Below are 20,299 nucleotides of genomic sequence, written 5' to 3' on the forward strand. Positions count from 1 at the left end.
TTAACCCCAGGAAAGGTGAAGTTACCTGGCCTGTGAAATTGGTAAATTGCTCATTCTGACCTTTTTAGGCTGCAGTTTCTACTTTTATTTCATTCCCCCAATAATTTCCTCCTTTTTCTTTAAATTCTTGATGGTCCCTGAGGCATCTTCCTCTTCTGTTTGCTGAAGGCTCAGAGAAAATGTACTCCTGGCTGAGCTGAAATAGATAATTGAATGCATTCAGGCGAGGGGGATACGAAATCAACCTGTTATCTACTTCATGCCTTCACTTTTAGGTATGCTTTGGGTAAAATGAAGCCTCATCTCTCCATCGCTGATTCCATACTTCAGGTGCATGCAGTGGTGGCACCCAGCCGCATGATTCCGGAGCTATTCCCACACTAGCTGGGGGATTCTGCAGTATCCTGAGCAGGTTAGAAGAATTGGGCTGCCTTATCACAAAGATTTCTCCTAACTCTTCCTCCCCTTGTCTCTTGCTTACCCCATCGACCCTCCCACTACCCCCTCCTGTCATCTTGCAGCACCCAGGAGGGTGCCACAAAAGTCACCTCCCCACCCCCACTTCTATGGGAGCTGACATCAAGGGAATGGGCAGTGACGTGTTTGGGGGTGTTAAGGTGCTACTTAGGTGGACTTTTGGCCCAGAAATGATATTATAGATGATGCTTCGCTTTTTAACTGCAGTTGAGATTCTTAAACTAGTCATGCCACAATTCAGCCACAAGTGGGTTAGTGAGACTTACATAGGCATGATTAGGGCTGATCACTGTGTTTTACATGATGAAATACTTGCAAAGTTGCAAAAATTAAACTTAAAAACAATTAAAAATTAAATTTTGGAGTGTGACATTTTCATAGAGGGCTGTTGCCTATAAATAGTGGTAGTGATTATTTATAGAGTTTTTTCCCTATCCATCAGGCAGTATGCACACACGTGGGCATACACACAGGTACAAACACATAGATAGAAAAATTGTTTCATCCTTATGTTAATCTGGTGAGAACACAATTACTTTGCCCATTTTACAGTCGTGAACACTGAGGCTCTGAGAGGTTAAATCACTTGCTGACACCCATATGGTTAGCAGTTGAACGTGGCTGTCATGTAATCCACCACTGGCCTTGCGTTAACCAGCCGAGGCCCAGGCCATATGGTCCGACCTCTGGTTGTTCTTGAGAGGTTTCCCTGACACCCCTACAGGGCAAGGAGGAAATTGCAGTGTCACCTCGGGCTCTGCTTGTGGCCGTGCCCGGCAGTCGTGTACACTTTCTCTTGATGTCACGTGTATATCACAGGTGCGATTTCCTTGCAGTCCTCGGAGCTGCCTTGCTGGCCTTGAGCTGACAGGATCAGGGTGAAGTCTGTGCTGATCCCCTCAGGGAGGCTCTGGCCCAAGTGGTCAGTCCCCCTGGGGTGGAGGTAGTGAGAGGGTCGCTCCCAGGACCTGGGCGTGGCCATGCTCTCCTAATGCAAACCTCAGAATCAGATCCGCTCTGCAGTCCTATCTTTTCACGGTTTTGTCTCAGAGCTGAAAGAGCCCTGTTTTGCTCATGGAAAGAGTAGAATGGTGGTTGCCAGGGGCTGCAGGGTGGGGGTAAGTGGGGAGATGTTGGTCAAAGGGTAAAAACTTCCAGGGCTAAGAAGAATAAGTTCTAAGGGTCTAATGTACAGCATGGTGACTGTAGTTAACAATGCTGTGTTGCACAGTTGAAAGTGGCCAAGAGAGCAGATCTTAAGTGTTCTCACCAAAAAGAGAAATAAAAGGTAACTCTGTGAGGCGATGAATGTGTTAGTTAATGTGCTAATGTGTGTTAACCATTTTGCAGTGTATGTGTATATGTCATCACTTTAAATACATACCCTTTTGTCAATTACACCTCAATAAAAAATAAACATTAAAGCATTTTTAAAAAGGCAAAAAAGAGCCTTTTGGAAGTCTTTCCTGATGAGAGACACCTTCTGTCTAATCCATGATGGAATATTGTACCCTGCTTAAGACCCTTTCAAAATACCATTATCCTTTTAAGAGTTAAGTTGAAACTAAAGATCGATCATTAAAACATGTTATTTAAAAAAAAAGTGTTATTTAGGAAGCATTAGCAGGAAGGTGTTTTAAGAAATGTTTAAAAAAAGTTGGCGCGTTACATCAGTTTTCTTGTGAATTCAGCATGTGCTTGATATTATTTAATATGTATTCCTCTCTCTTTTTAATTGCAGCTTGGGTTGACGATAGCCATTCGCTATAGCCACAGGTAAAGTTACATTTTTCTCTTTTAAGGAGTATCCTTACTGATTTATAGATTTTGGTTTGCTCCAGTCTACAAGTTTTTGAGCTTAATTTTGGTGGCTGCTCTATCTGTGATGTCAGTGTGATAGCAATTAGATGAAATTGTTCTAGTTGCTTGATTGGTGAGAGTTAATCACTCTTTGGAGGAATAAGATTTTTACGTAAAAGTTGTGGTAGATAGCCCATTTCTTTTTTAAAAAAAATTTATCTATTATTTATTTTTGGCTGCGTTGGGTCTTCATTGCTGCGCGTGGGCTTTCTCTAGTTGCGGCGAGCAGGGGCTACTCTTCATTGTGGTGCATGGACTCCTCATCGCGGTGGCTTCTCTTGTTGTGGAGCACGGGCTCTAGGTGCATGGGCTTCAGTAGTTGTGGCACACAGGCTCAGTAGTTGTGGCGCACGGGCTTAGTTGCCCTGCGGCATGTGGGATCTTCCCAGACCAGGGCTCGAACCCATGTCCCCAGCATTGGCAGGTGGATTCTTAACCACTGCGCCAACAGGGGAGCCCTGCCCATTTCTTTTAAAGTCAAAAATGTAATGCTCTAGGGCAGGGACCCGACGTGATTTCTGGGAGTGGACTCTGTCCAAGGGTGAGAAGTGGAAACAGGGATGTCATGCATGAGAAATGAGGCCAGAAAGCCACACGAGGGATTGGCTTAGTGACTTTATTCAGAAAGCCAACAGACTGTGAAGATGGACTAGTGTCCCAAAGATCCATTCAGACTTCTTTTATACTAAAAGGGGAGGGGGTGTGGCTGGTTGTTGCAGCCTTCTTGATGCTGGAATCCTTTGTTCTTGCAGCTGTCCTGTTGGTCAGGGCACAATGTTCCTATAAACCTCCAACAAGACAAATGTTATTCTCTGTTCTGCAACTTTTTATCTCTATGAATGGGAAAGTGTTATACCTTTAAAGGTCAGAGCCTTGAGAATGGGCTACCCTGTATATTCCAGGCTATAGGCAACATTCTTTTACTGATTAACTTGTAGCAAGAGCCATAGAGTACAAAAAGGTTAAAGTAAAAGAAACAGATTCAGTATGGGGTCAGATTTGTTCTTCCCTATCACATCCCCATGGAGGTGGTGGGTGCACCATGAAGAAAGCACTTCGCTTGGATTGTAAACAACATTCCCCTTTGTTCCTCTTTCCCCAGAGCACCCGCCTCACTGAGGAAATGTGGCTGGTAGATAGAGGTTTATGAGGCTGAGTAGCAAGGTAGCCACCCTGAGCCATGACCCTAAGGGAGCGAAGGACAGGAGCTCTGTTGTGATGAAGGGAAAGAAGGACGTTCGGGTGGTAAACCGTCGATTTTAGAGAGGGCAGCGCTTTGGAGCTGCTCATCCTGTGGCCACATTTATGGATTCTGCCCCAGTTCCTATCTGCCTACTGTCACTGGACGACCATTTATCATGCCCGTGCAGTGTGTGGGTCAGGGGTCTGGAAAGGGCAGTGAAGATGGCTTGTCTCTGCTTCACAGGGTCTGGAGCCTGTGCTGGGGGACTCAAGGGCTGGGGGGCGAGTCATCTGAAGGCTCACTTGCTCTTGTGTCCGGTGGGTGAGGCTGGCTTGTGGCTGGGGGGGCAGTCTCTGTTCCTCTCCATGTGGGCTGTTTTGAGCTTCCTCACAGCATGGTGGTTGGCTTTCTCTGAGTGAGTGTCCTGGAAAGAGAGAACCATGTGGAAGCTGTCTCCGTTCTGTGGCCCAGCCTCACAGAGCATCACTTCCACCTTGTTCTACTGGTTGGCACAGTCGCAAGCCCCCACTTGTGTTCAGAGGGAGGGAGTAGAGACACCCGCCCCCCCTCGGCCGAGGGAGTGTCGGTCACGTTGTAACAAGAACATGAGAGGTGGCAGAGCTTTGTTCGGCCATATTTAGAAATGCGCTCTGCCATGGAGCCCAGCTGAGTGTTGGAGTATTTATTTAGAGCACTTGTGGAAAGAAATTTAAGACTGTCCTTGCTGCAAGGCACTCACTAGTTGGGGGTACACGAGGGGTATGTCTGAAGAAGACAGGACAGATGCAGTTCTCATAGGAGGGGGTCAACCAATCAAAGGAGGCTTCTTAGAGGCAGCGGCCCTTAAACCATCCTCATTCCACCGAAGTGCGAGAGTGGGACGCAGGTCCAGTTGGCTCAGGGAGATGCCTGGGCAGGCTGAGAATACAGGTCCCTGAGAACACATAGCCTTTCAATGACTATTTGACATGTATTTGGAGGAGAGGCAGCGTATGGGGAGGCTGTGGAGGGGTGGGGTGGATCCTGGCTGCCTCAGCCTTCCTTCTGTAGCCCTAGGAGTTCAGTCACAACCCTAAACTTAGAACCCACTCCTCAAAACAAAGACCCTGCCCAGGCTGGATGGCAGGCAAGCAGAAAGGCTAGCAGTTGTCTGTCTACGGGAGCATCTGCCTTCTGGGTCCATGCTCCATCCAAGGAGCCTAACCCCACACTCCTCCTGGCCAGGCCACTGCTGTGCTCTCATGGGGGACGTCCTGGCAAAGGGAGCTGCCCCTGGGCTGTGTTTCCAGGGAAGTTTGCCTCCAGGCTGTCCTGTCTCCTGTCTTAGCTCTGGGCCGTCAGGTTCAGAGCAGGGAGTCATGGATATTTGCATAAATGCAGCAAAAAGCGAAGACAAATCTAAATAAGTTACAAAGGGAAGTAGTGAGGTGGGGGAGGAGGAAAGCGAAGGTATCTACTGAGCTTCCTTTGCCAGTGCCCAGTGCCTTCACCATATGCCTCAGGGGCTGGGGCCCCCGGAGTGAGCGGTGGCCCAGCGAAGCCTGTATTCACGAGAGGCTGCTACAGCATCCGTGTGCCCCTGCCAGGAGCCTGAAGTCTTTAGGAGCAGAGAGAATGATTAGAAAGTGACTGCTGTAACTCAGGGATGACCCGGAGACTTTGTTTTTCTTTTTTGGCTTGGCTGGGCCTCGAACAAAGTGTAAATGTCCAATTTCCACATCCGATGGACGCAAGCCAAGGTGGGGAGAGGTTGTGAGGAGCGTTTGACCTGTCCAGGTACCAACATCTTAAAATAACAGAGGCCTTATCAGAGGTTGTGTTTTTTTGCTTTTTTTTTTTTTAAGATTTTTTTTTTTTTTTGATGTGAACCATTTGTTAAAGTCTTTATTGACTTTGTTGCAATATTGCTTCTGTTTTATGTTTTTGGTTTTTTGGCCCCGAGGCATGTGGGACCTTAGCTCCCCGACCAGGGATCGAACCCGCACCCCCTGCATTGGAAGGTGAAGTCTTAACCACTGGACCGCCAGGGAAGTCCCCAGAGGTTGTGTTTTGCAAAAATTATTTCTGAAACAGGGGATTCTGAGTTAAAAATTCCAGGAAGCGCAACAGCAGCCGTCAAGTGTGGTGAGGAGGAATCTTCCAGTCTGCAGGAATGGGTGACACTTGATACGGTGTCACTGAGGAGACACTTGCAGGTCAGGGCCACACCACCTGCCCCTTGCCCCATGGCCTTTGCCCTGTCTCCGGGGTCAGCGGGCACAGGAGGAATCGGCCTTTCCTCTCAGACACCTGCAGGTCACCGTTTTGCCTCATGGTGCCTCTTCTGTCCCTCCTGCTGCCTGGCCCTGTCACATACCTCTGTCCTCACATAGGAGGAGGAAGATGAAGGGGGTGGGTTTCTGGTTGTGTCCCCTATTTAAAAATCCTCCTAGCTTATTTAGATTAATTGAAACTTCCATCCTTTTGTCGATTGCTTTTTTTTGGTAAATTATACCTAACAGAAATTTACCATATTGTTTATTTATTTATTTGTTGGCATATACTTAATTTACAATGTTGTGTTAGTTTCAAGTGTATGGCAAATTGACTCAGTTATGTCGATACATATACATATATATTTATTTTCAGGTTCTTTTCCGTTATAGGTTATTACAAGATATTTAGTATATTTCCCTGTGCTACCCAGTAGGACCTTCTTTTCCTGTTTTATATATTGTAGTGTGTATATGTTAATCCCAAACTCCTAATTCATGTCCCCCCTCCCTCCTTTTGGTAACCATAAGTTTGTTTTCTATGTTCGTGAGTCTATTTCTGTTTTGTAAATGAGTTCATTTGTGTCATTTTTTTTAGATTAAAAGTGATCTAAAAAATAAAGTTTACCATTTTAACCCTTAAAAAAGGATTAGGGAGTGTACAGCTCTGTGGCATTAAGCACATTCACATTGTTGTGCAGACATCATCACCATCCATCTCCAGAACTTTTTCATCCTCCCAGACTGAAAGTCTGCACCCGCTGAACACTGACACCACCGTCCCAAGCCCCCAGCAACCACCATTCTACTTTCTGTTTCTGAATTTGACGACTTGAGGAACGTTATAGATGTGGAATCATATGGTATTTGTCCTTCTGTGGCTGGCTTATTTCACTTAGTAGAGTGTCCTCAGGGTTCGTTCATGTAGCATGTGACAGGATTCCCTTCCTTTTTAAAGGCTGTATACTGTTCCATTCCATACATAACTCTTTCTTTATCCATTCACCTGTCGATGGACATTTGGGTTGTTTCTGTCTTTTGGTTATTGTTAATAATGCTGCTGTGAACACGGGCATACAAATATCTCTTGGAAACTTTGCCTTCAATTCTTTTGGGTGGAATTGGTGGATCACATGGTAATTTTCTTTGTAGACTTTTGAGGAGCTGCTGTACTATTTTCCTGTTGATTACTTTTTAAATGGGGTTGTATCTGTGTCTATATAGTTCTTGGTCACTTCAAAAGCTCACGGCCGGGCTTCCTTGGTGGTGCACTGGTTGAGAGTCCGCCTGCCGATGCAGGGGACATGGGTTCGTGCCCCGGTCCGGGAAGATCCCACATGCCGCGGAGCGGCTGGGCCCATGAGCCATGGCCGCTGAGCCTGTGCTGCGCGACGGGAGAGACCACAACAGTGAGAGGCTCGCGTGCCGCAAAAAAAAAAAAAAAAGAAAAAAAGCTCACGGTTGCTATTGAGAAATGGTTTCCAATTCCCTTGTCACGTTTGCCCAGAGCCCAGATGCCGGGATTGGGGTTTTCCTGGGTCTTTCCTGTGTGGATAGGGATGTTTTTGGAAACACAGTTCGGGACTTTTGGTTCTAATCACCAGGTCTGTTTCCAGAATTATAACAGCAGGGCTGGGGCCAAGCGAGGTGGTGGAGAAACCCCAGCAGACTCCTTCAGTAGGTGGGGGTGAGATGAAGGGGAGCGAAGAGGCAAATGTGGTTCCAAGAGGCCAGTATTGGGAGGATGGGCTCACCTATGAAGAGGGACAGATTCGGTGGCCTTAAGGGACACAAGTGTGGGAGGAGGGGAAGGAGCCTATAAAATCTGATAACGCTGCTAGCAGGCAGCACCTCTCAGGCTGCTACAGACATGTGGGGCAGAGCTCTTGTGCGGCAAGAAAGGAGTTTACTGCTCGAAGGGTGCCCGGTTTTGTTTTTGTGCATCTGCGTTGGTGCCTCAGCTATCAAATTTCCCTTGTTACAGTGAACTACAGTGAACAGTGCTCAGAGTTAGGACCAGTCCCCGCCCCGACCCCTACCCCCCATCTCCTCACTAACACGTGCACACCCCAGCCATCCCCACTCCTGCCCCAGGCATGATGGTTCAGCCTCTAAATCCTGCTACACCTGTTACTCCAGACCTATGCGTGTGATACAGGAGTGCGTGCATGTCTCTCTGTGTGTGTGTGTGTGCGTGTGTGTGTGCGTGTGTGTGTGTGTGTGTGTGACGTGTTACACGGATAGGGGGCTGAGGGGCCAGGAAGTGGAGAATGACGTAGTCATATTCCCAACGTATAGATGTACCAAGCAAGGAAGAGCATCTCCCGTGACGGACCACGTGTTTGGCAGCAAGTCCTGCACGCGTTTCATTTATTGTCGTGGCATTTTAATTTATTTTCGTAAAGTCAAGTCACTTTTCAGAGTGGAAAATTGTCTCTTGATGTTCATTCCCCACTGTTTGGCTTGAGGTTTTCGGGTGGAATCCACACGGTGGTGACGGCTGGGTAACCCCCAGAAGTGCCCTTTGCAGGTAACAGCTCTAGAGGCCCCACTACCCGCCCAGCGGGGAAATTGTTCCCCACTGTGTGGGTGTTTTGTTTTTTCTTTTTCTACAAGATTGAAAGAGAGTTTAGATGTTCTTCCTGCCTGTCACAGGGCAGCAGCCCGAGGAAGCCTGCTCCCTCCTGGTGGGAACCCCTGGGCCAGGATGAACCGGGCTCAGGAGGGATCGGCTCGGCTCTGGCGCTCATTCTCCGATACGGTGGAGAGCTCGCACGCAACAACAGCAGGGAATTTTTGCATGTGGCACTTATGACCATATTTCAAGAAAGGCTCATGAAAGCAAGGTGTGAGAGCAGCAAAGTGGCCCCCGACAGAATTACTTTGCTCTGTTTTTTGTTTTTGTCGGTTGTCCTTTCCTAATAAATGAGGAAGGACGGATGGACCTAGAGACGATTGTACTAAGTGAAGTCAGTCAGACAGAGAAAGGCAAATACCATATGATATTTCACTTGTGTGTGGAATCTAAAATATGACACAGATGAACTTATTTACAAAGCAGAAATAGACTCACAGACATAGAGAACAGACTTGTGGTTACCAAAGGGGAAAGGGGGTGTGGGAGGAATAAATTAGGAGTTTGGGCTTAGCATATACAAACTACTATATATAAAACAGATAAACACACGGTCCTACTATATAGCACAGGGACCTATATTCAATATCCTGTGATAAACCATAATGGAAAAGAACATGAAGACGAATATATATGTATACACACAGGCACACACACACACACACACACACACACACACACACACACACGAATCACTTTGCTGTGCACCAGAAACTAACACGACGTTGTAAATCAACTACACTTCAGTTTAAAAAAGTAAATGAGGAAGGAAGGGAAGTTTCCATTTGGCTTGTTATAGTTAAATGGAAAGCCGCAGAGTTTTGACTTTTAGATGAAGGCTAAAGGTAAATCATTCTCACAACTGATTTCTTTCTGTCAGTTTCTTGGATAGAATCAGTACCCTATTCAGGCCTGTGCTCTAAACCTAATATTGGAGCTACAGGTACCAATCCCCTGAAAGGTTTTGAGGTCCTCTGAGGGTTGGCAAGGGGAAGGGAGAATGGGGGAGCTTGCATGTGATTAGTCCAGGGAAGTGGGCGAGTTGATAGCTTGATCAGCCCTGAGCTGGACTAAGGTGGGTGTGGCCTTACACCGAAAAGGCAGACCCCCTGATTTTAGGTCATTCTGAGACTGCCTTCAGGTATTGGTTTCTGAACGAGCCCAAGAGGGCCCAGCAGGAAGTGAAGGGGTCGTGTACTTTTGTTTTCTGGTTTAGATTAGAAGCAGAGTTTGAAGTTCCTAGATGAAGCAGAATATTTATTGAATGGACAGGCTGCATCAATGAGCAAATGAAATTGTCATCTTAAGATACAAAGGGAGGAAAAGACAAGAAACAGGGCCATCAGGCCTATTGGACGTTGATTTCAAATACCTAGCGACTCCCATTTGGAGCTGGTTTGATCTTGTGGAGACAGCTGGTGGAGACTGTTGTTCTCCAAAGTCTGTAAAAATAAACAAAGATGCCATTCTGGCCTTTTTTCCCCTTCCAGGGAGTAGTTGTTTCTGTCACTGGGGTTCTCTGGCCGACTGTTCCATCTGTCTGTTTTTCAGACTTCACAATGAGGCTCCAACCAGATTTATACGCAGCGTTGCCAAGAAATTTATTCAACCCCAATGGTATAATCTTAAAAGCAAAGCCATCTTTTGGAAGGTTGTGCTTTTAGATAACCTTAATGCAAAAGTTTGCCCTCCAGAGAGCAGAATATGAATGTTCACAGGGTGTCTGAGTTAGATGCTCTTAGTGAGGACCTTGGGGGCCGAGGTTGTACAGCAGAGCTCGGCATGGGGCTGTGGATGTGCCTGGTAAGTGGTAGATGCTTTTCAGGGTCCAGGGGACTAAAGGGTACATGGAAGTGCCTCTCCATCCCCTCCGCCACCCCTGTTTAAAAATTGAAGTATGGTTGATTTACAGTGTTGTGTTAGTTTCTTGTGTACAGCAAAGTGACTGTACACCAGAATATATGTATATTCTTGTTCAGTTTCTTTTCCATTATAGGTTATTCTGAGACATTGAATATAGTTCCCTGTGGGATACAGTAGCTCCTTGTTGTTTATCTATTTTATATATAGTATTTTGTATCTGCTAATCCCCAACTCCTACCCCCTTTGCCCTCCCCCACCCCCTTTGCCCTTTGGTAACCATAAATTTGTTTTGTATGTCTGTGAGTCTGGTTCTGTTTTGTAAATAAGTTCATTTGTATCAGTGTTTTGGATTCCACATATAAGTGATATCATATGATATTTGTCCTTCTCTGTCTGATTTACTTCATTTGGTATGATAATGTTTAGATCCATCCATGTTGGTGCAAATGGCATTATTTCATTCTTTTTTATGATTAAGTAATATTCCATTGAGTATACACACCACATCTTCTTTATCCATCCGTCTGTCAGTGGACACATAGGTTGCTTCCATGTATGGCCTATTGTAAATAGTGCTGCTATGAACATTGGCGTGCATGTATCTTTTCAAATTAGAGATTTTGTCTTTTCCGGGTATATGCCCAGGAGTGGGATTGTTGGATCATATGCTAAGTTTTAGTTTTTTGAGGAACCTCCATACTGTTTTCCATAGTGGCTGCACCAATTTACATTCCCACCAACAGTGCAGGAGGGTTCCCTTTTCTCCATACCCTCTCCAGCATTTATTATTTGTAGACTTTTCGTTGATGGCCATTCTGACTGGTGTGAGGTGATGATACCTTATTGTAGTTTTGATTTGCATTTCTCTACTAATCAGCGATGCTGAGCATCTTTTCATGTGCCTATTGGCCATCTGTATGTATTCTTGGAGAAATGTCTATTTAGGTCTTCTGCCCATTTTTTGATTCTTCATCCCCTTTTGATCTCTTGTCTGGTATCAAATTGGTGGCTTTTTTTTCTAGGGACCTTCTCGTCCAGGATCCTGGCCATTTCCCCAGTCAAGCCTGCTCATCACATACCTGTTGCCATCTCCACAAGATGGCCTCTAGGGAAATCTTTTGCCTGCCACCAAGGGGATCTTTCTCAAACACAGATCTGCCCCTCCCACTCAGGAGTTTCCGTGGGCTTCCATATGTAGAGAACAGCGTTCTGACCCTTAGCATGGGCCTCCAGACCTCATGCCCAACCTCTGTCTCCTCCCATTTTGCAGCCCTGAGTTTCCTGCCTCCTTTACCCCTTGCTCTGGCATTTTCCTTTGAAGACTTAACTTTCCTCCTCTCTTCTGCATTAGTGTACTCCTACTCACCCTCCAGTGGCCCCTTAGATGTCACCTCCTTTTCAACAATTTATCCAGGAACCATATTCCTTTCTGTTGTAGGTCTCAGGGCTAATTTCCAGGTCTTTTCCTTTTTGTGTCTTTTCCTTTCTGTCTCAGGTAGCAGGTTGGAGAGGCAGACTGCCTTCTTACTCCCCCCAACATGTGCCCCTCCACATAAGAACATGTGAACTCCACAGCTCAGCCCTTCGAGCCAAGGCCATTTGGCAAAGCCATTCTGCATGGGTAGGTCTGGGAGGAACTGGTTGGTCTTCCTTTTATAATATCTCTGAAAGGTAACCACTCTTTTACTTTCAAAAAGATAAGGCACCCAACTCAAATTGATCTAGAGATTCAATACAAATCAAATGAAAATGTAGAAACATAAATGTTTTGTATAATGATAAGCTAATTCAAAAAATGACAAGATCATTCAAAAATTTATATATAAAGGCAAAAGAGCTAGAATAGCCAAAGCAGCTTTGAAAGGAGCAGAGTTGGAAGACTTACACCTCCTGACTTCAGAACGTACACTCTAAAACAATAGTAATCAAGATAGCGTGGTATTGGTGAAAGACAGATATACCGGTCAGTGGAACAGAATAGCGTCTACGAGTAGACCCACACGTAAATGATCAATTGATTTTCAGCAAAAATGCCAAGGAAACCCATCAGAGAAAGGATAATCAAACCCCAAAGCCTCAACCCATCCCTTACAACATGTGTACACAATGAACAAAAATGGGTCATGGGCCTAAAGTAAAAGCAAAAAATTCCCGAAAACTTTATAGAATAAAACATCGCAGAAAATCTTTGTGACCTTGGGCCAGGCAAAGATTGCTTCAGACACAAAAAGCATAAAGTATAAAAGTTGGTAAAATGGATTTTATCAAAGTTAAAAACATCTGCTCTTTGAAAAACCACTGCTAAGAAACTAAAAGACAAAAAACAAACCAGAAGAAAATTATTTCAAAACACTTATCTGATAAAGGACTTGTATCCAGAATACATGTGGAACTCTCACAACCCTTTGACAGGAAAGCAATTGAATAAATGAGCAAAAATTCTTGAACTGATACGTGACCAAAGAAGAGCTACAGATGGCCCATCAGCCCATGAAGAGATGTGCAACATCATTAGTCGTTAAGGAAATGCAAATTAAGACCACAATGAGATACCATTACACACAGGTCAGAGTGGCTTAAAAAAAACCCCAATGAAACACAGCAATGAAACACAAAACTCACAAACACTGTTGATAGGAAGGTGCTAGGACATGGAGTAACCGGAACTCTCACCCCTTTTGCTGGTGGGAAGGCAAAATGGTGCGGCCACTTTGGAAAACTTCAGTAGTTTCTTGTAATTTTATTTTGATTGATTGATTGATTGATTGATTTATGGCTGTGTTGGGTCTTAGTTGCTGTGCGTGGGCTTTCTCTAGTTGCGGCAAGTGGGAGCTACTCTTCATTGTGGTGCACGGGTTTCTCATTGCGGTGGCTTCTCTTGTTGCGGAGCATGGGCTCTAGGCGCGCAGGCTTCAGTAGTTGTGGTGCGTGGGCTCAGTAGTTGTGGCTCACAGGCTCTAGAGTGCAGGCTTAGTAGTTGTGGCTCACGGGCTTAGTTACTCCCCAGCATGTGGGATCTTCCAGGACCAGGGCTTGAACACATGTCCCCTGCACTGGCAGGCAGATTCTTAACCACTGTGACACCAGGGAAGTCCGTTGCTTGTAATTTTAAGCATTACCTTACTGTACCCCACCCAGTGACTCGACTCCCAGATTGTACTTACCCAAGAGAAATGAAAACATTCACCCACACCAAGACTTGTATGCAAATGTCCACAGCACCTCTATTCACGGTAGCCCCAAAAGGAAAATAATCTTTACTGTCCTGCACCTGGGAAGTTGGATAAACAGACTTCCACATCCCACATTTCACTGGCACATCTGCACAATGAAATATACTCAGCAGTAAAAAGGCATCGTGCTGAGTGAACGAAGCCACCCTCAGAAGCACATGCTGTATGATTCCATTTGTATGACATCCTGGAAAAGGGAGAGCCATAGGGAAGAAAACAGGTCCGTGGTTGCCAGGGTTGGGGGTGGGTTGAGAAAGTGGCATGAGGGATTTTGGGGGGGCATGGTAGACTTATTCTAAATTTTGGTAGAACTGTAACACCTAGGAGGGGTGCATTTCACTGTAATTGAGTTATTCCTCAGTAAACATGACGTAAAGAGAGCTAAGGTCGGGGAGAGCCCGGGCCCCTCTGCACTGAGACCACCGAGTCTGAGGCCACGTGGACAGTCCTGTGTCCAGGTGCTTTGGGATACGATCTCAGGGCTTCTGCATACGGAATTAGGCTGTGTTTTGCGTGTCCAGTTCCCTAGTTTTGCTCACTCAGTCATCTTCAGTAAAGACAGTTGACACCTGTAACCTCGCACAGTTTAACTGGCTGATATCTTGAAGCCGGTTCACAGGTGTGGTCAGGACTGTTGTCACCCGTGGACTTCTTGGACCGAAAGGTGCTGGGTAGAGTGAGGCCCTTTCAGTGGATTGGTTCAGCAGGAGGCAATTGGATTTGACCTTATTCTTCACCCACAAGGCTGCTGCCAGGGCGGGGAGTGCTGGAGGGGCTGCCAGCACCTGTTCTCCAGTCTGGGGTCCCCTGAGCCTGTAGGAAGCCGGGCTGGGCTGGGCTGGCCCCCCTCCGTGGGGAGAGCGGAGGCCCTGGTGCAGGTGCCCGAGGTCACGTTCCTAGAGGCACTGCTCATCTCATCCATCTGGAAAACTCATCGGTTGGCTGGCCTCTCTCTGGAGACCCGGGGAAGGGGGTGCAGCTGTTTCTAGCTCTCACCAGTGAGAAAGTAGTGAGAAAGCAGCTCTGTGTTCCGCCCTGGCCACCCAGGCGAGTGTGGCAGGTGTCACCCCAACTCCCACTCGGTTGGTTGCGCCGGGCAGGGGGCAGGGCACCGGGCACCCAGTGAACGGGGTGCCCTCTGCACAGAGAAACGAGCCTGCGCAGAGGGTCGGCGGGATCCTCAGCGTACTTAGACGAACAGCCTTTCTGCCATCTCGGGGCCACTGTGCAGGCCAGAGCTTATGGCAGTCCCGCTGGATGAGGGGAGTGCAGGGTCCTCGGTGTATTCCCTGGACAGGTGCCGTATCACCCTGGTCCAGCAGATCACGTGACAGTGAGCATGCATCACCCATTTTATGGGAGGAGAGTTTGCCAAGGCCCTGCTAGTGTGTCCCTTAAGTGAGAGAGGACCCAGGGGTTCAGACTGATGCATTGGGGGGCCTGGACCACTGAAGGTTTCTCTGTGACTCGACCTGCAAGCTGGGCTGTAGGTTCTACGCGCCCTCGTCCTGAAGGGTGTTTCTCAAGTTTTAATGTACAGTTTTAATGTAATGGCAAGAGGTAATCCTGAGACAGTTATGCTAGCCACAGAAAGTTCTAGGTTTATCTCCTTTTAGTCAGCAAGGTGCCTTGTTTATAGGTAGTTGCTGCTTATGAATGACGTTTTGGCTTCCTCTGTGGCTCAAACTGCCTAGACATCAGGAACCTCCTGCAGACTCTGAATTACACAGAGGAACGGGCCTGTGGGGGACCTGGAGTTCCTCCTGAAGGGGGCAGCACGCGTGCCATCCTCTGCGGGCCCATTGCAAGAGGAATTGTGCCGAGGCAGCTCTTTTTTGTTTTCCTGAGGTGTCTTATCGCTTAGATTATACTTCCTGCTTAGGTTGGTAGAGCGTCAATTACCATGCAGAGAAGTGAATATGTAAGTCTACCCTCTGCGGTCTTTTATAAGGTAGACGTGACTGCTGTTCACAGCTGCTCGTCTGTTCCACAAGACAGTCTCCATCTCCTTGGAGCCCACGGTGGGTGGAGGTGGAGAGCGGGTGCTCAGAGGCACAGAAGGAGCTTTGTGTCCACATGTGTAGCTGTCCCCCGATGTCCGCAGTATCCCTGCTCCAGTGAGCAAGTTGGGTTACCATCGGTGCTGGCCTCGTGCTTTGAGGCACATCTTTTGGTTATTTATTTACACCCCAAGACCAGTGGTTTTAAACTGGGGTGATTTTGCCTCCCAGGGACAAATGGTGATATTTTTGGTTGTCCCAATAAAGGAGTGGGGTACTTCTGGCCTCTGTGGCAAGGGATGCAGCTGACCATCCCACAATGCATGGGACAGCCTCTCACCACAAAGAACTGTCCGGCCCCAAATGCGAATAGTTCCAAGATGGAGAAATCCTGCCCTAGACCGAGAGCTTCTCGAGGTCGGTGCAGTATTTATTCTTTCCATCTTCAGGGCTGGCAGGCATCGTGTGCTTAGTAGTGGAGACTGAATCAAATCTGTTATTAAGAGGCTCACATGCTGTGTTGGCTTTTGTGTTGACAAAATACTGTCTAATATTCCCTGAAAGTCTTTTTGCTCTCTTTTATCTCTTTGCTTTTTTGTTTACATGTAGAAATCAAATCAGCTTTCCAATGAATCGTACTCATGGGTGGGAGGGAACGTTAGCCTCATCCTAAATGGTAGATGACCTCGAATCCATTTATGGTTGTCTGTGCAACACTGTAGAAGCACACATCAACAGTTAGGCTCACTGTCGCCCTCGGAGCCAGCCCTCTGCCATTCCCAGTGTGGTTCTCATTGGAGATACACGGGAGGGTCCTGCCCTGCTAATAATCCACGGGGTGTGACAGGTAGCTGGAAGGTAATTGATTATTTTACCTCGACTGTCCTATTTCGAATATCCCTCTCTCCAACCTTCCCTCCTTTTTAAAATCTGAAAAAGAAAAAGAAATAAAATCCAGAACATTAAAAAAATCCAGTTGGATGTAGATTCATTTGTTTGTTCATTCAACCAGTAAATAAATAGTGAGTATCTAGCATGACTAAATAAGGTGAAAGCACACCATATCTGCCTCTGGTGAGTCTGGTGCAAATACAGTACCATTAGGGTGAAAAAGGAAGTGTTTGAGGTACTGAGTGTGTGTGTGTGTGTGTGTGTGTGTGGTGGGTGGGTGTGGGCAGTAGGCCATGCCAGGCTCCATAAGGTGGGCTGGAGGCAACTTCTGGGGGAGGAAGAAGAGATTAGCAGGCAGAGGTGGGTGGAGGATATGATTAGTGCTGCTGATGCAACTTTCAGACTCCCTGCTGTCTGTAGGGATGGTCCAGGCAGAGGCTCACTGCATCCTCACGACCACACCATGTGGTCCTGGGGGGTCCCAACTCAAGCCCCAGACTCCAACAGAAGATGTGTTTCCCAAAGCCTCTGGGGGCTCCTGGGCATGATGCACGTGGCTCACAGCCTTGATCCAGCCCCAGCCCCCAGGGAGGGGTATTTGTTTGCTGGCCACTGGCAGGCGCTACCGTCCAGTGGGAGAGCAATTACATGATGACGTTTGGGCTGGAAGGGCAGGCCATGCTGATGGAAGATTTCCTCTTAGAATAAATCTACTTAAGTGAAAACTGAGTCAATTTATGGAAGTATGTTAAGGAGACTTCGGGTGGTGTGTTGATGTGACGGAAGCTGTTGAGGGCTGTCCATGAGTCAAGGGTCTGGAAAGCCCGCTCAACCCCAGGAGAGCGGTTGCTCTTCGTGAAGTAATGCAGGAGGGACCAGGATTTTCTGAGTTTTCATTTCATCCCTTGAGAAAGGGAGGGAGCAGTGGCCCCTGTCTGTCTGGTGCAGGGTTAAGAGTTCAAAGACCACTGCTCTGCTCAGCCGGTCCCCCTCCCTGCACACCCCACCTCCCATCTCTCACACTGATGCAGGACTTGGGGCCAGGAGTGGGGGGCTGGGGGGAGCTACCAACCTGTGCTCCAAGAAACTCTCTCCCAGTTGAGATAGTTGACTGACCACAAGGGGCCTGTTTGGTCTGAACTGAAACCTTTTAGGATCTTCTTTTTAATCACACGTCCTCTGTGATTAAAGTAGGTGGGGAAACAAAAAGAAACGTTAAGTGTTAGAGACAAGTTTGCTTAATAAAAGGGAAATTCTGTTGTTTCTTCTTTTATACTTGTTACTTTTCTTTGTATATCTGAAAGCAAGGGTAAAAGAAAACAGCAGTGATTCTCCCAGTTGCCAACAGTTAACCTTGACTGTAAAAAGTTTTTTTTTTTTTAACATCTTTATTGGAGTATAATTGCTTTACAATGGTATATTAGTTTCTGCTGTATAACAAAGTGAATCAGCTATACATATACATATATCCCCATATCCCCTCCCTCTTGCGTCTCCCTCCTACCCTCCCTACCCCACCCCTCTAGGTGGTCACAAAGCACCCAGCTGATCTCCCTGTGCTGTGCGGCTGCTTCCCACTAGCTATCTATTTGACATTTGGTAGTGTACATATGTCCATGCCACCCTCTCACTTCGTCCCAGCTTACACTTCCCCCTCCCCGTGTCCTCAAGTCCATTCTCTACGTCTGCGTCTTTATTCCTATCCTGACCCTAGGTTCTTCAGAACCATTTTTTTCTTTTTTTTTTAGATTCCATATATGTGTGTTAGCATATGGTATTTGTTTTTCTCTTTCTGACTTACTTCACTCTGTATGACAGACTCTAGGTCCATCCACCTCACTACAAATAACTCAATTTTGTTTCTTTTTATGGCTAATATTCCACTGTATATATGTGCCACATCTTCTTTATCCATTCATGTGTTGATGAACACTTAGGTTGCTTCCATGTCCTGGCTATTGTAAATAGTGCTGCAATGAACGTTGTGGTACATGACTCTTTATGAATTATGGCTAAAAACAGTCTTGATGTGGATGAAATGGCAGCGTGCTGTGCTTTAGATGCTACAGGCTTCCCCATTTAAGTCTCTTAGCCCCTAAGATGAGTATTACTGATTCAGTTTCATAGTGAAGGATGTTAATGCTCAGAGAGGTTGGGGAATTTGTCCAAGGCCACACAGCCACTTAATAAAGACCAGGCTCTTTTCAGTATATTAGGAGCCCCATTAACCTGGGCATAGCTGTAAATACAAATACCATTTGAGAAGATGCTCCAAACAAGTCAAAGAGCAACTTTATAGGAGAAGATACAAGATACACATGATTGATTGTCAAAGATATAAACTACAGTCATCCCTCTGTATCCGCAGAGGATTAGTTCCAGGACCCCCTTGGGATACTAAAATCCAAGGATGCTCAAGTCCTCTATGTAAAAACAGTGTTTGCATATAACCTATGCACACCTCCTGTATTCAATGTAAATGCTATGTAAATATCTCCCAGTGTGCACCAAATTCAAGTTTTGCTTTTTGGAACTTTCTGGAATTATTTTCTCAAATATTTTTGATCTGTGGTTGGTTGAATCCCCAATATGGAGCCTGCGGATTTGGAGGACGGAATGTGCTGTGAAATAAGAACACCCTGTGTGCTAAGGAGATATACAATGTAAATCTCAACTCTTGCTTAGAATAACAACTGTACTGACTTTGCTAAGACTCAAATGATGTTGCTAAGACTATCTGATAATTCTCTCTGTGCATCAGTCTCATCTTCATCCATTCTTGCCTTGTTTCACTGAACAGTTATTTTGTATCAAGCAGGATGCCTTTAGCTATGAGTAACAGGAAACCCTGGCTGAACTGTTTTAAGTGGTAAGTGGGTTGTTTTCTCACTTAATGATTCCTGACGTCAGGCAGTTTCAGGGTGGTTATTTCAGTAGCTCGGTGACATCCTCAAGGACCAGTGTTGCTTTGATCTTCCCTCTCTGCAACCCTCAGCATATTGGTTTTGTCTTTGGCCGACTCCCTCATGGTCACAGAATGGCTGCTGAGGTTCTTGCGGTCACATGCACATACAACAGAATTTTGCAGAAGAATGTCTATATGTCACTTTGTAGCAGCATGGAAACATTTTACCCCCAGAGATCCTTCAAGAAACTTCCCCTCATCTCTCATTGGCCAGGTAAACCATCTGTCCATTCCTAAGGCCATCACTGAAAAGGGTAATTGGTTTAGTGAAGCATAGTGGCTCCATGGAGGAGGGTGGATTACATGAACATGATTGGGATTTATTACTAAGGAGGGAGAGAAGAGGAGTTGGACCAACAACTGGGAATGTTACTACATACCTAAAACGTATTTTTATTATGGCAGATTTCAAACACAAGGGATATAGCAATAGAGGATTCTCAATTACTCATCTGGTTTCTATAGTTATCAACATTTTGACAATTTTAGTTCATCTCTATCCTGCCCTTCCTCTCCTGCTGAAGTATTTTAAGAGGAATCCCAGGTATATCATTTTTTATGTGCTCTGTCTGTATACTGAATGCATTCTATATGCCTGGTCACTCAGCCAAAGAGAAAAGCTGTTTCAGGGACAAAGAGACTAGTGAAGACTGACCCGGGATTAACTACATTTTGCTAAAGAGAAAAGACTAAATTCTCTGAAACAAAGGAACATGCAGTATCCAGGGATCAGTGTTTTCTCCCAAGCTTTTGTTCTGGCTGCATCTGGAGTCCTTGGGATGTTAGGGAACAGGTGTCCTGGGAGGATGGGGGGTGGTTGGGGGAGGGGTCCTCCCTGCCCCCCTAGTCAGACATGGAAGGTGAGTGGAAGTTCAGCATCTCATTTGTCATTTCCACTCTCCGGCGGATGAGGTGAATGCTTTCTAAGAGTGGGTTTTGG

At 46.2% G+C, this 20,299-nt stretch overlaps 1 protein-coding gene across 1 annotated transcript in view; it reads left to right on the plus strand.

Moving 5' to 3' along the window:
* Positions 1–20,299, plus strand: part of ACOXL (acyl-CoA oxidase like) — a 380,307-nt gene that overhangs the window by 119,431 nt on the left and 240,577 nt on the right. Inside the window, exon 9 of the mRNA XM_070046830.1 lies at positions 2,219–2,253. Coding sequence (XP_069902931.1) covers positions 2,219–2,253 — 35 coding nt within the window. The remainder of the gene's footprint in view (positions 1–2,218; positions 2,254–20,299) is intronic.

The sequence above is a fragment of the Globicephala melas genome, chromosome 12 (genome assembly GCF_963455315.2).
Source record: "Globicephala melas chromosome 12, mGloMel1.2, whole genome shotgun sequence".
Taxonomy (NCBI): Eukaryota; Metazoa; Chordata; class Mammalia; order Artiodactyla; family Delphinidae; genus Globicephala; species Globicephala melas.